This window comes from Phoenix dactylifera, chromosome 14 (genome assembly GCF_009389715.1).
Source record: "Phoenix dactylifera cultivar Barhee BC4 chromosome 14, palm_55x_up_171113_PBpolish2nd_filt_p, whole genome shotgun sequence".
NCBI lineage: Eukaryota > Viridiplantae > Streptophyta > Magnoliopsida > Arecales > Arecaceae > Phoenix > Phoenix dactylifera.
Window position 1 is genome coordinate 6,395,026 of NC_052405.1, and position 16,204 is coordinate 6,411,229.

Consider the following 16,204-nt stretch of genomic DNA (forward strand, 5'->3'; position numbering starts at 1 on the left):
ATTTTCATGAATGTCGCCAATTGTAAATTGATTCCACTTGTGCATATTGATTGATATTGTAGTAGATTCCTCTATAATCTTGTTTCTCCATGCTTAATTATTTTGTACACGCATCTGAGGAAACATTGAGAGGAATTACGAGGGGTAAAGAGTAGTCAAATTGGTTCCGAATTGTGAAATGACTTCTTTTGTAAATTGATTTCATTTTCTCTATTTCAAAGACTTGTAGAGCCCTTTTCAGTGGTATATTGAGTTACATTGCACTCCAATGATTCCTCACTCCCAACCCTGATGTTAGTTATGATTGGATCGTGGTCGAGTGAGTGGTAGTCTTGATTATGCTCCTTTTTAGTAGAGTATTGGGAGGGTGCATTGTGGCATTATGCATGGCTTGGCAGTATCTACAGGACACCTATAGTCGATGGGGTTAGACATCGGCCTATGTACACATAGTAGCCTTCTGGGTGGGCGGAACCCAGTCCCTTCCTAGGAGGGACACAGCCCTAAGCGTAGGATCGGCCAGTCCTGCGACTTATATATGGCTTGCCGCTGGGCAAAGTAAGACCCCGCGAGGTGCCGTTTAGTATGCAGATATGAGATGTTTCTATGAATTTCTGTTCTGGATACTGACCAGCATTTACATTATCAGTATGGTGTCTTATCCTGCATATGCATGTGACAGTAGAAAGTTATTGTGGTTCGCCTGGGGCGTAAGACCCACCTTCCGACGGCTATCTAGTGATGACTTCGCATATTGACATCCTGATTTACACATTTCAGTGTTATAATTTATTGAGCATATTCATGATGTATCATTCATGTTTATTTGATTATTCTATATATGCTCCCGATGAGTTGATTATGATTGTGGTGATACTGTGATGATTTACTCCATATTTCTTATGTTGAGTTGTGTGCACCCTGTTATTGATGACTGCTCATATGCTCTTGAGATTTCACCTCGAGCCATGATTATATCTGATCTCATGTGCATAGTACTCTCTACTCCACTCACTGAGTATTCATATACTCACTCCCCAGTTTGGTGTTTTTGATTGCAGGGCAGGTGTTGTATAGAGAGGAGCAGGATTAGAGATTGCCTGCTAGCTGTGTCGCTCCATAGTTTAATGTAGATAGAGGTTGGGAGTGAGAAATCATGGGAGTGCAATGTAACTCAATATACCACTAAAAAGGACTCTACAAGTCTTTGAAATAGAGGAAATAAAATCAATTTACCAGACTTGGGTCGACCCCACTCAGCCCTGAGTCGACTCCGGCTTACTTTGAGTCGACCCAACACCATTTTTTTCATCTTTCTTCATCCGGATGAACAGTAAGCTGGACTGACAGCAGGTTACTTCATCCCGATTTTGATCCGCTTTCCAAACTCCAAATTTTATGAAATTTTTACTTAACATTCTACACTCATAGGGGTTTCCAAAATGCTAACATGCATCACCATCGGAGGCCGATTGACCCCCGAAATAATTCACCGAAGTTGGAACTTCGACACAGGAAAAACTTGTCGAAATCCGATTTTCTCTCCTTTAACCACTTCTAACACTTCTATCTAACCTCTCTAGGCCAAATCCACCTTTTGTATAGCCTAATTTAATTAGAAGACTATGTAGGGACGGGTATTTACCTTGTTGAAGTCCAACTTCCTAACTTTGGATCCCTTTTAAAACCCCTATCTATCCCTTTTTTCATCTTCAGACTTCTAAAACATTAGATAAAACCATTTACTCACCTCTTTTCTCTGAAAGATTGAAGCCTTTGCACCAAGGATAAGAGACTACTCTTTTCTTTCTTCTTCCTTTCTTCTTCTTCTCCTTCTCTTCTTCTCTCTTTTCCCTCTCTTCTTCTCTCTCTTTTTTTCTTTTCTTGCACCGCCTGAGACCTCCCTCTCCTTCTCTGTTTCATTCCACCGACACAGTACCCAAACCCACCATTTAAATCACATCATAAAAGCTAAATCCCCATTTTGCCCTTGCCACTTCAATGCATCTACAATTATGCCATTATCTTTTGATTCCTTCCAATTTTACCCCTTATATCAATTTTTAAGGACTATTCTATCCTTCTTTATATAAAATTTTTTTTTGGGGTTATTACAATATCGGTACCTTGCCGGTTCGGTACATACAATCGGTAGGGTACCACACGCATTGTATACCGAAATAGCTCTCTAATCATTTTTCTCAATTTTTATCTTAGTACGCTTTGATATAGGTCAGTACACTTTGGTACAGTCCGGTACGCACCTCGGTACACTCGATACACCTCAGTATAGATCAGTACGCCACTATACTGGGTTGTATTGCTTGGTACGAGACTTGTAGCAACTCAAATTTGAGTTTGGTACAGTTTCCTTCGGGTACAGTACAATACGCCCCATATCGGGCATGATGGGGGGTACGACAGACCATGATTCGTACTAAAGATAATTTGAACCCTGAGCTTCCTTTGCTAGTTAAATTGAGAAAATAATTGGAACCAAAAAATAAAGGTGGTTGCAAGCCAATGGCAAGTAAACCATCTCTGCTATTGGTATCCAACTTTTGTTTTTGAAGTCATCCTACAAACCTATTGAATTAGATAGAACAGGTTATCCACAAGCAAGATACAGGAAATTCATATGCATGACAACTTTTGGTTTTCAAAAATTGTGCGAGGAGCAAAAAAACTACCTAAACATCACTTTTTGAAAATTCTACAAGATTCAAATGAAACTAACAACAGTCACATAAAATATTTAAACATTCATACCATCTGCATATATGATGACCAACCCAGCAAAGGTAGGGATGTAGGAGGGCCCAAAGAATCATCAAGCTTACGTAGTTCTTCCAAGCATCTGGAATCTAACTGAAGCAAAATCCACTTATTTCATTAACCAGTGACCTTACCTAAAGCAATCTGAAAAAATTCACAAGAGAAATAATCTTCTTTGTAAAGATACTTAATTTTGTCAAGAAATATTCCCTCATGCACAACCTGCTAAATGATTACATATGCATTTGCTGCAAACCAAGTCTAATTTGAGTTGCCTCAAGGAATAGATCATGATAAGATAATGTCATGAAGAAAATTTCAACATTATCACTGGTACCTTATCAATTTTTTATTAATCTATTACAACCCAATCAAATCAGTATATATGCATAGGTACATGCTCACTCCTGACTATGGTTCACTAAATATTGCAGTTCACAAATATATCATCGTGAAACTCACCGAATTCTTGAAACCCTTCAATGCATACTCTAAGTTCTCCTTAATAATTGCAGTTAATAGAGAATCCAAGCTGGCTAGACCAACCTGCCCAACACTGAAGAACATAATGTATTTATTCATTATCTTTTATCATCCAGTAATGAAATAAATAACAGTAGCATTCATCCGCAGAAAGTCTTTGATAAAAAATTATGAATCAGTTTTGAAAAGAAATTAACTAATAATACTGGAAGTAATAACACATGCAGTAAACCTTGAAAGGACCAAGTTGTTTTCAACACATGGATAATAGTATAATACTAACTCAGGGAAGATTTCCTGTGTGCTTCTTGTGATAATGAATTGTGGTAGGAGGTTAGGATGACTACCTGGGATCTATATCAAACAAGATTTGAAGGAAAAATTATGTTCTATATAAAATAAAGAGGCGAATGGACTTGAGAAAGCATAAATATTATTCATCACTTAGAAAAAATAGCCAACATGGATATAGTGGCTGAGTATAAACTTTCAATGAGTTGGTAGTAGATCCATAGCTTAGTTGCTCAAAAATCAAAAGCACTGCAGGAAAAGATTCAGATGCAAACATGGGGAAGCAGATCTCTCAAAAAATTAAAAAATGCTCAGGAAGCCAGTGCAGGAACGAGTTTTCAGAAACATTCCAAAGAAGTTTTGGCATTATTATAACAACTAACATGCTCTGGAAAAATTAGAAGTGGTGAAAACAGACAACTAGAGAAACAAAGTGCAGCATAACCTACAAGCTAAAAGCTTTTGTTTCAGAAAGTACATGTAACATAGAAGTTTGTTGACTTCACCATCCCCATACACCTCATCTTGCTTCCTTAAACAGAAGCCTTGAGACGAAGTTTATAGTTAAGTCCGAAGAGCAGAAACTTGTGATAAAATAATTGTTTCCTAAGATAAATCTGCTAAAAGAAGGCCATTGGGGTGAAGTTAAAGAAACTATATGGAACTGTGAACCAATAATATGCATATGAAGCATTAGTTATCTTTGTTTTTCTTATTTTTCAAAATATCAGGTCAGTGAAACACTTGGAAAAGTATAAATACGTAGCAGTATTGGCAGCAAAATTGGGCAGCAGTAGAAGACATTTCAATATACAGGACTTCTTCAGAGTACAATAACTCAGAATCAGAATAGTGCTCACCAATACTATAACTGGTTGTATACATCTTTTGTCTTGTTTGCTTCAAATGAACTTAGTTGACAGCTTAAGAGATTTTCAAACATAAATTTAAAATAGACTTCTGATTACACAAATTCAAACATATAAACTGTAATGAATCACCGACAGTAGATGTAGATCATAAACTATTAGAGTGTACATGCGATGGATGTGTTTGATTGTGCCTCAGGTACTCGTCAGGGAGTGGAAAATCTCTAGAGAAAAAAATATTAACTACAAAGAAAGGCCTGATTTCCTAATTTAGGTGATAATAAGGCATTGTCATTCCATGCAAACATCAAGTGAAGCTTTTCATCTGGTCAGGAAGAAGCCAAATACCACAGAAATCAAATCCTTTCAGCACCACTATAATCTACATAAATGCAACATTCTTGTTGAAGCGGGCAACTTATATATGGAAGGCAATAGCATATTGAAATTGTATATATTCAGTTATTGTAGCATTTACTGCTGGTAACACTTCCAATGCTTGTTTATAAGGATGACAAAAGAATTTCATCAAATCAGACTGATTTTCTATAACAGTACTGTTTTCTCATCATCTAAGGTGCAGCCCAACAACCCAACACCCATTTCTAACAATGACTTACGTGCAAAAGTAGTGATGCATTAGTACCAGCCAATGTCAGAACATAAGCATATTTAAAAGTGGTTTTTCCAATATATAGCCCTCAAAACTTCAGATTTTGCATGTATTCCCTGTAATTTTGCATTTTGCATGAGTGCCCTTCAAAATATCATTTTTCTATGCCAATGCCCTTGCTTTTAATTATCGGTTGAACGGTGCCAAAACTAGTTATTTTTTATGAAATGACATGTATGCCCTCGACCATGGAATGGTCTCGAGAGAAGATGGTTTGCCTCCCTTCAAATCTAAGGGAATTTATATCATTTTTGCAAATAAATTATGTTTAAATCATGGTACAATGAAATGTGACCTTAGGTTAGATTGATGGTTGCTAACCAAGGTCTGCAGAACCATTCCGAACCGCCCGATTCAAGGCGTCCCGGGCTGTATTGGCAGCGGACAGGAATAGTTCCGGCATTGAAACCAAGTCATCCTCGCCGGAGGGAGAGAAGGAGAAGAAAAAAGAGAAAGAGAGAGAGAGAGCAAGGAAGGGAGGGAGAGAGAGAGAGAGAGAGGAAGGAAGAGAGGCCGGTCAGGGCCGGCCGGCGGAGGCGGGGGCCTCTCTCTTCCTTCCTCTCCCTCTCTCCCTCCCCCGCTCTCTCTCTCTTTTCCTCTTTCATTCTCCCATCTCTTCTACTGTGTCGGTACGGGCCTGGCACGGCGCAGCCCGTACTGACTTGTCCCGCCGAGCAACTAGTACGGTGCCCGATACCGATTCCGCTAACGTTGCTGCTAACAATAGCTAACATCAAGGATGTTAGTGCAAAAAATCATTATTGGAATGGCATTTGTGCAAAATGCAAATTTAAGCAACATTCACACAAAATCGGAAGCTTTGAGGAGCATATATGAAAAAAAAAACCTATTTAAAATGGATTTTAGTTTTGTATTTAACGATGCTTGTAGAAATGGCTACAAAGCTGATGCTCATCATCATTTTCTCTCATGTTTGTGACTATGAGAAATACTGTTAAAGTTAAAACCATCAATTGAGTGAAGCAGAGAAATAGTACAAACAATGTCTGAAACAAATATCTGCAGATGTTCTTTCACACGGACCAGTAAAAAAACAAATTTACATAAATAATAAGAATAGATAAGTTAATTATGATAGAAGATTTAAATATGAATTAAAGATGCATCAGGTGAAAGAACCTAATTTCATTATCCTATTACAAAATTTGTTTCATATAAGATAATGAGATAAGTTACAGAAACTGTATTACAGATAGATACAATCTGCACACTTTTTCCCCCATTCAAAAACACTACAATTCCAGTAATAAATGAAAGCAGGTAGTCGCATACCATGACTCAATTAGATTGATGAAGTGCAATCCTAGTAATTCATGTCCTTCAGCATCAAACCTAAACAACAAATTAATAAATGACATATGATTCCAACTTATCAGATCTTATACAAGTCTCATAATTCAAAGCTAATAAAAATAGGAGACTAACTAACAAAGAATATATTGTTTAAATCACATACTCAGTAATTCGGTTCTACTCAAGAGATACTCACCAACCGCTCATAGGCTCTATAAACATTGACCGAGAAGGATCCGTCAATCGTAATAGCTGGTGCAACAAATGTCCTGAAAATAGGTAAACAGTGCAATGATAAATTGCTGTGGGCATGATTGACACAACATTTACTCAGATACTTTTATGGCTACCAAGCTAGAAGAAGAATATTTACGTGTGAAACTTTTCTGGGGTTAACTCCAATCAAAACTTTAGACATAAAGTAGTTAAAGAGCCTTGAGGGCCTTCTTATTGCAAAAATACCTTTGCATTTGTCCAGAGTGAGCTACATACGAAGTCTCAAGACACATAATGACAACACCTATGATAGTGGTAATGGAGAGCTTACCATAGAACGTTGGTGCTTTAGAGAAGTCATTCAATTGTGCAACTGAAACTATAGATCCTTGCTCTCTTTTAATAAATGCAGCATATTCCTGTTCAGTCTCAAAACCAAATGAATAAAAACCACATACGATACTCAAATTTCAACTGTTCTATAGCTAAAAAAAAAAAGGAATGAAAAAAATAGTAGCCTATGATATACCTTTTCAAAACACTGCTTCAAAACTTTGGTAAAAGTTTCTTCCCAAATACGATTCCCAGGTATATGAAGTAAATCCTGCAATGATTATTCATCATCATTTCTGCACGAAGAAAGGTACAGAACCAAATGCATACAATAAAGGTGTCTTTCTTGAATGCTTTTTGACCATCTAGCGATACAGTGACTCGTGGAGGGAAGATGAGCTTACACCAGAAATTGTGGAGGAAGATGCATGGATGTGCTAGTAAAGTTTGAAAAATAAATTTGCAGTTTGGAGGAAGCTCAAGAATTGATTAGCTTGGGATAAAATAATGGTTCATTTGTTAAGACTTATAAGTCATATGCACTGGACACTAGAACATGTGTTGGCAAGGAGAGGGACTGAGATCTGGACAGAAGAGACGGAAATAATGGGGAGCAGCATGGAACTTAAATGAGCTAGACAGAAATTTTGAAAATGAATCAGTAGTAACAAGGTCCAATTGGGGGACTTGAACTTTAATAAGGATGAATGGCAAGATATTTACTTGGATGGTTTAAGGATAGTCAGTGACAGCAAATTTTAACAGCATCTATACACCCACATTGTAACGCGATTCCAATCATAGAGCTGTGGTGCCCAAGTAAGATTTACCATACTTGCTCAACACCTGGCTCCAATTTACACAAGATGAACAATCTCATAAAATTAATTATAATTCTTACATATGTTCTTTACTTTAATATAACAGAGACTAATTTTTCAATCGTACTGTTCATGTAAATACATAGTCAGGTCACTTATTATGTACACTTGAGGAGATATAGCCTACTCTTGATTAGCTAGTCTTTTTTGCATTATTTTATACTTCGAATCAAGATTTGCCATCTCAGTTCTGAAGCCACAGTGGCACTATATCGGTACGGTATGGTACAAAATCTTTTTAGTATACTGAGTATCAGTACGCCACCCGTACCAGATACCGGTACCGAACCGGTACGGTACGCCCCATACCGTCCGGTTTGGGCCGGTATGGCGAACCATACTTTGAATACTTCTTATTCGAGGCATGTAGCATCAGAACATAGCATTAGCTCCCAAGCTCTTGATAATAAACTTGGACACCTCCACATGATATTGGCTTATTAGTTGACAAAAAACATCAACAGTCTAACTATGCCATCTGTTGCTAATTATAACCCACCCCAAAATCGTTAAAAGATGCTGGAACTTGACCACCTCAGGGCTTGTCACCATCGATCTGCATTTGTTTCTTAACAAACCAACTAAATTATTTATGGAATTTGTGGTGGAGAGTCAGTGTTGTGACTGTCTATTGTTTCAACCAAGTTCAACAACCGAAGATCTTCCACAAGTCCATGTTCATTTTACACTGTTCCCTCAAAAGGCTAAAATCAATTTTTTCCTTTTTTCCTAAGAATTATCAACTTTTCGCATCTGAAAACCCGAGGCAGTTCAGCAGTCAAATCCTAAGATTCTCTCTGGTAGACAGATAGCCTTTCTGCTTCATATTGACGTTTTTGGCCTTCTTCTGGCCCTCCTTTAGCAATACAATCCAATGGCATCTGGTTGCATCAACAACTGACATCAACCACACTTAGTGGAATCATAGCCTGCTTGCCAGTCACAATGTCGTGATTTTGACCACTAAAAGTATTGAGAGAACAGCCAGCTATAACAATAAGGTCAAGATGATATCTGATCACGAGCTGCATCATATGGGAAAGGAAAATAATAGAAAAGAAGCTGGTTTAATGGTATATAATAATGGAAGTAAAGATGTAAGTACTAGGTCAAAGATCGAGGAGATAATTGCATGAGGACAAAATTTGAAAGGCAGGGGTGCATTAAGGCATGCAAAAGAAGAAAATATGTTACTTGTAGAAAGCAGAATGACTGAACAAGAAAATGTTATTTAGTATATAAGGATGTAAATCGAGAGCTAGCATTTGGAATTTGGTGATCGGCACTATATATAGCAAATGCATTTTATATACAAGAATAACTCCAACTGTAGCTAGCATGAGGAAAAGGGATTCTAAACAAACCACTTCAGCTAACTTGGATTTATAAGGATGAAGAGATGAATGAGGATGTCCCTAAAGAAACAACACCCGCAACCCCCCCACTAAAAAAGAAGCCAAGGAAACCAAACAAAGAAGGAAAAATGAAATCTCACCATTATAGTTGGCACTTTTTATGTGTGATCTCTTTTACTTCTTTTAATGTTACAGATTCTTTATGTAAGAAAATGAAAATATTTTAAGCACTTCAACATTTACTAGCCTAAGGTACAAAAGCAGCAAGTATCACTCACTCCCTCCTCCACCTATTGATATGGGAAATAATTAAAACAAAAATCATTGTCAGGTAAGAAACATGTGACGCAAACAATTAAACAGGTATGCACAATTCATTAACAAAAAGCTGAAAAAATATCTAAAAATATTGGAAAAAATATATGTTTTTAATCTGGACTCGAAGCACTAAAAAAAGAAAATAAAGTGTCACATTATAAATTAGATTTCAGAAACTATGATTGAAGTTACTAGAAAACTATATAGAATACTTCTATATACAACAAAAGCTTTCCGTATATCAACTTCATTATCTTCTCTCTTCAGTTAATTCTTTCAATGTCTAGGGGAGTTTTGCAGGGTTGCCCCAAAGTTACAAGAGTTTAAATTGCAATAAATAAGCAGATTTTATTTTACCAGCTAGCTGACCTTCTAGGTTACAAATTAGCCTCCTCTTGCCTAAAGTTGCCTCAACATCAATTCTTTGAGGATTGACATACGGCCGATAGTCAATTCTAAATCTTGTTCAAAATTTTCATAGGGCTGTTTCCACTTAAAATTCACACTCCTTAGCAAACTAATTTGACAGCAAAAGGCTTGGATGATGGTGACGATGAGTGATGACAATGATGACTTCCTCATCTAACTACTAATCCACATCTCAAAATATGATAAAACAAAACTTAATACAAAAAACCTAATTAGAGAAAGCAATGATATTTTTTGTGACAATTGATGTAGATTGAAGTCCCATGTGACCTTACAACAACCAACCATAAACATAAACTTGAATTTGAGGAGAAAAGTTGATAGAAGAGATAAGGAATAGAAGGAGAATACAATGCTACATTATTTCCAATCCAAAAATCTCTTCAAGAGAGCACATTGGCCTAACTTCACTGTCACTCCAAAGGACAAGGTTACGATTTCCATAATAAGAGATGAAGCTTAAAAAGGCATTTATTATTAGTTGAAGTTGATCTCTTACATTCTTGATAACCAAGTAACCATATTGCAAGCAAAGACAACCACAAACATATTAAGTATACGCTACTCAACATCTGATATAAAATCGACATCAAAACCCAAGATAAAAAATTGGAGATAGTTAATATGGAAAAGTAATGGAAAGAATATAATATGATTGTCAAAACTAATAACAAATGTTATAAATCATCACCTGAAAGGATTCCATCATTTGCAATTGTGAAAGAATATAAGCTGATAATGTCCTCAGATTGACTTCCAAAATATCATATCCAACTGTGGAAAGTTAAACAACGTTATTAATACTATGGAGCTCTATGGATCTCTCACATTAGTTCCACATTTTTTTGTTTAACAAAAAAAGGAATACATAATCAAATATAACCATCTAGCCTTCTCCCAACTATTTGAGGGTGGATATACAGACATTTGTATGATAATTATTCCCATTAAAGGTTCCCTGAGTTCCCTCTAAATTTAACCGCAAGCAAAAAAAAAAAATCATTTCTCACAACTTTTATCCTAGGTTTTTCCTTCTGCTATTCCTTTTACCCAAATTTTAGCAATTACTTATCAGCACCTCCTTGGTTTTTCATTGCACATGTCCATGTCATCTCACCTCTTTCAATTTGTCCTCAAATGATGCAACTCCTGTACCTCGAATATGTACACATCCATCTCAACAATGACATATTAGTCACATCCATCATTCATGATGGACCCTCTTTACTTCCCAACACCCTAATCATACAATATTTGGCAGGCCTTACTCCTAAACAGCAAAATTTTACTCTTAAGTCATGATGCCATATGTTGATCACGTAACACCCTAGAGATTTCCTTTCACCCATCCACCTAGCTATAATTCCACTTGATGTAGTTTCATCTTGCTCTCCAGTCTCCATTCTATTGTGTAGTAGATCCAAAGTTAACACAACCACATCATAGTATCTCTTACCTACTGATTGTAACCAAAGCCTTAAACTTTCATTCATATAGTAAATGCAAGATGATGAAACTTCACTACCAGTCTTTAGTAAGGCGGAATAGTCAAGCCAGACTTAAATCCTGAGGTGTAAGGATTAAAAGGTAAGATAGATGAATTTTCCTTTTTAAGTTAAAAAAGGAAAAGCTATGCATGATTATGATTATGGAAAAGCTATACATGTTATTTGATTGCCGAGCCTCAACATGTGAGACACCACAACCTCCAAATAAGCATTTCTAAACATTGAAAATTACACAACCCCCAAAAAGATTTGTTTAAAATTTTTTTCTTATTTTCACTTGTGTATTGTTTAAGCAAACAGTCAGTTAATCAACAGTTAAAACTTTAAAGAGATAGTCAGGCACTTACTCTACCAGTGATTTTAGATTTTGTGTGTGCTTACTCAGATTTGCATATTGGATTATAAAAGTTTTTAAAATTGCATGCTTCCCATTTTTACTAATTGTCTAATCATCAAGATGCTACGTAATCATCCTAAATGTAAGTTTTCCACAATTCTAGAGGAGTAAGTAACCCTGAGCTTCCATGAATAGAATTTTGTTTTCGGGCACCACCTCTTTGAACTTCATTATAAGTCAAACGAGAATGCCCTAAATCAGTAGGTAATAATTTGTTCTGAAGAAATTGAACTTCTTGCTATTCATTATAGCCTTGACAAAATACCACAGGAGGATATTTCTGCTACCACCAAGGAGTGCTTTTGAATAGGACAAAAAGTATATAAAGCAAAACCACGGATAGATCCTGAAACCAAGAAAGAATTCCAACAATTCCATATGGCTCATACTTAGACTGGTATCGAGGGGGCACATTAGTTTCCAACATATATTGTCCAAAACTTGTGGATGAAGAGCATAATTGATTTGGCCCCATAATAATCATCATATAGACTTTGATTTCATTTTAAGATGATAGAGCAATAATAGTAGACATTCATGTATGCTAAAGTCAGCTTTCTGTAAGATGATACTACCATTTTACAAGGTAATAAAAACAGAGCAGAAGGATTTCAGTACCATGCTGAACCAGTCTGAACTGGCCATACCATACTGAACTGGTACTCACTACTCAGAATGCCCTTTATACCTATAGCCAAAAATTAAAAAAAAAATCCGCCTGTTGTACTGGTACCAACCATGGTACCATGTACCAATATGATAAGGTGCATACCACCACTGTACTGGACTGGCACCCAACCAGTATGGGTACCGGTACCATGGTACCAAGATCTTAAACATTGCTAGACAATCTAGGTGTTTGCAACAACTAAAAATTGGTAGTACTAGATAATATTTATCTATGTGATTCTACAAAAGGAGAGTACCATAATGCATAGCCATAATGTCATTCACATTTTTGCTCAGATGGAGCAGAGAAAATAACCTGATACCTAGTACAATAATATCAGAATGTAAGTTTAAATTGCAGCTACATACCATTGGGCAACAAGAAAAAAGTTTTCAGTTTGTTCTCTAGACGTTTTGATAGTTCCTTCCTCACTTGCCCCTCTAGCCAGTCCTCCAAATCCTGTACCATAGAAAACAAAAAATCAACATGCTTGAGAATTCAAAAAAAAAAAAAGTGCATAGGAACCACAACAGCTGGAAAGCTAACAGTTTGTGGAAAATAATTAGAGATTCAACAAAATTAGTTGCTCAAACAAGTGATTCCCCTATACACGGTTCAGACTTCAGAGGACCAATAGATTCAAAAAAGAACTGCAATAGCTCCTCATATTCCCACCGTGGAGGTCCCCTTATTCTCAAAACATGATGTTGAGACATTCCGGCAGCCTAAAGAAACCAAGGACAAAGCCAATTCTTCATCATTACAAAAGGTCCTCCCAAGTGAGCAAAACCTTATAGGTCATTTTTCTTTAATGGAGAAACACCACCACTCATCTTACGTTGGTATTCATCTCATCCAAAAAAATAAGAATACCCACTAACTTTTGCAAGGAATCCATAATTACCCGTCCAGAACCCCAAAATTATCATCAAGCACATCCTCCCCCAAAAGATCAAGATTAGCTTCTTGGAAAAATAAAATATAACTCATGATGATGAAGAACTTCCTTAGGAGCTATCTTCACGCCCTCCTTGAAGATAACAAATAACTGGCTTCATAAAAGCGCTTCAAAGCTGTTATGTGGTGTTCAGTTTTGATTTGCCCCTTAAAGGCTCAAAATACCAGGCTTTGCTATTTTTCAGGTAGATTAAACTTAAATCTTCTCTCCCATCATTAGTAAAGCTGAAAGCCCTCCAATTTGCTAAAAACCATGTCCTCTTTTTCAGTATAGTTATCAGCTGTGAAACCCTTATCATTCTTAAATTCTTTCAAATATTGCTACAAAACTTAGTTGCTAGAATCGGGAATAGCAGGAGGGGATGCAGGTACACATGCGAGGAAGCAGGTATTTTAGAAACACATTTCGTAAGGAAGCGTTTAGGAAGCCACCGTGGGTTCAATATTCAAGGAAGACTGCGAAGCGGGTGCATTACATTAGATAGAAGACCTCGGCTAGTAAGCTATATACTACTCTGAAAATTAACGCCAAAGAATAAAGGTTAAATTCTTCCAGAATTTTCAACCAATCTTACATGATTTTAGAAATTTCTCATGGACCTTCATCAATTATACCTTCTGCTATCATAAACCTTACTGGCATCAGCCTAAACACACAAAACAATTAAATTATATGTTCTCTCTTACTCAGCTGCTAGTCCATTACGTATGCAGCACCAAGTAATTCATCTTGTACAGAAAATTTTCTATGAGATTTGAGAAAGAATGCCACTGCCATGTGCCTATGTCCTCTATTGACGCTACAAAGTTATAAATTAGATTTTCTGCTTAAGTAAAATTAATGAAAATCTGCATCCTCATTTTCACTGAGTTTCAAGTCATTGCAAGGGACCACAAAAGGGTGATACTAACCTGGTCAAGCACTAAACTTTTAAGTTCTCTAAAGGCAACATACCTGTGCCCTTGAAATCAAGTTCTTCTTTTGCTGCTTTTAGGTCTTCAATAGCATAAATGCAATCCAGATATATAAATAATTGGAAAGACCAAAAGATGTTGACCCTATCAAGCTCAGGAGAAATTCAAATAAAGTTACCCGTCCATCTTGGTCAATAGTTGTAACTTGTACGATGAAAAATTGAAAGAAATAGTGTATCGCGTGCCTTAAAAGTTAAAAATGATTTGGAAATAATATCCCTGCAACTAGGAAGCTCGCAGCAAAATGGCTTGACTCAGACACATTATCTTAACAGGGTTAACGTCCTAGCTGAATGACAACAATGTGCTCCTATAATTATGTTGTTATTATTGTTGCAGTCTCCTCCGATAATTTATAGATATGTCTTGGTTCATCTCCAAAGCATCATTTCACAAGGAATTGATGTTTGTATATTCAATTACCCGAGCTCATGGTCTAAAGCCCACCTAGATGAGTATATTAAAAAAATATATGTGCAAGGGTAAAGTTAAACACCAATGAGTGATAAGTCTACATCAACCAATAGCAACATAAGATCTTGACGTTTACAAAATTGATAGATTTAGATGTCGATTAAACCACGTGTTATCATGCTTATAACGCCAATCCATTTTCCAAAAAAAAGAAAGAAACTAATCAATTGACGATACAAAATGTTACAGCCAATCAGTTTGCTTCTGTTATAACAAATTTAGTATTCCTGAATAAACAAGCTGAGTAAATTTAATTCCTAAATTTTAATGCAGCATTCCCTGATAAGAAAGTAATTAATAAAGATATTCTCAGAAGATTTAAATCAAGAGAAACATGTACCAGACTTATAAGGCCACGAAAATTCCTTGACATGAGCAGCACTCCCTGCAGCGACAATTATCTTCTTTAAATCCAAAGCCTAATTTTCATTTCATGCAGTTTTAAACAAAAAAAAAACATGGATAAAAGAAAATATCAGGATATCTGAAATGGATGATATCCATTTGCACAACAAATAACAAATCTATATTAATCTTTGCCTTTTGTTTTTCAGCTATGTGGTGCTAACCAAGGTATGTCGACTCGGTACCAGGCCCCGTATCGATGCCACTTTGTCACTATGTTGGTATGCTCGGTATGGAGGCCGGTTCAGCATACTGACTGTCGGTACGCCCTGTACCGTATACCATGTACTGCTCGATTCAGTACGGTATGGCATACCTTGGTGCTAACAATTCAATAACTATCTTTATAGCTCCAAAATGTTTCAGTTTATATTCCTACTTATTATCTTGATATACTAAGAGATATGTATGGTCTAGAGAGGCTACAACTATATATTTACTCATGGATGGGGCAAGCTCTTCTATTCTGGTTCATGGTTGCTCTTGGCTATGTGGTTTATCTTGGTGCGGTGTGGGGGGGGGGGGGGGGGAGGGGGGGCTGCAGGACCAAGCTTCAAGTAGTGAATGGTTTTATTAATCCACAAATGTATAACTCCCGAGAAATTTCAATTGCGCTTACATCCATCATTGTTGGAATTGGGTTCAAGCTCTCCCTAGCTCCTTTCATCAATGGATTCTAGACATATACAAGGGGTGTGGTCAAGGTCCGCTGTACCGACCATACCGATGTACCGGTAGGCACCGGTACCGAACCGGTACGGTACCGAACCGGTACCGTACCGGTTCGGCTGGTTCGGGCCAAAAGCCAAAAAAAAATTGAGGTCGATACGGGCCGGTACGGATTGCGAATAGTCAGAACCGAAAAATATAGCTGTACCGTA

General features: G+C 36.8%; 1 protein-coding gene across 16 annotated transcripts in view; it reads right to left on the reverse strand.

Moving 5' to 3' along the window:
* Nucleotides 1-16,204, reverse strand: part of LOC103712390 (WASH complex subunit 5-like) — a 53,971-nt gene that overhangs the window by 13,781 nt on the left and 23,986 nt on the right. For 9 of the 16 annotated variants that reach the window (XR_005514761.1, XR_005514764.1, XM_039133452.1 and 6 more), the window contains 9 exons: nt 15,259-15,303; nt 12,881-12,971; nt 10,629-10,711; nt 7,151-7,225; nt 6,953-7,040; nt 6,602-6,674; nt 6,385-6,444; nt 3,238-3,331; nt 2,770-2,868 (listed from right to left, as the gene is read on the reverse strand). Coding sequence is in view for 11 of the 16 variants with exons in the window: in XM_039133452.1 (XP_038989380.1) it covers nt 2,770-2,868; nt 3,238-3,331; nt 6,385-6,444; nt 6,602-6,674; nt 6,953-7,040; nt 7,151-7,225; nt 10,629-10,711; nt 12,881-12,971; nt 15,259-15,303 (708 nt within the window). In the remaining 5 variants the exon portion in view is untranslated. The remainder of the gene's footprint in view (nt 1-2,769; nt 2,869-3,237; nt 3,332-6,384; nt 6,445-6,601; nt 6,675-6,952; nt 7,041-7,150; nt 7,226-10,628; nt 10,712-12,880; nt 12,972-15,258; nt 15,304-16,204) is intronic. The other 7 variants (XR_005514765.1, XR_005514762.1, XR_005514763.1 and 4 more) reach the window with 3 other exon arrangements.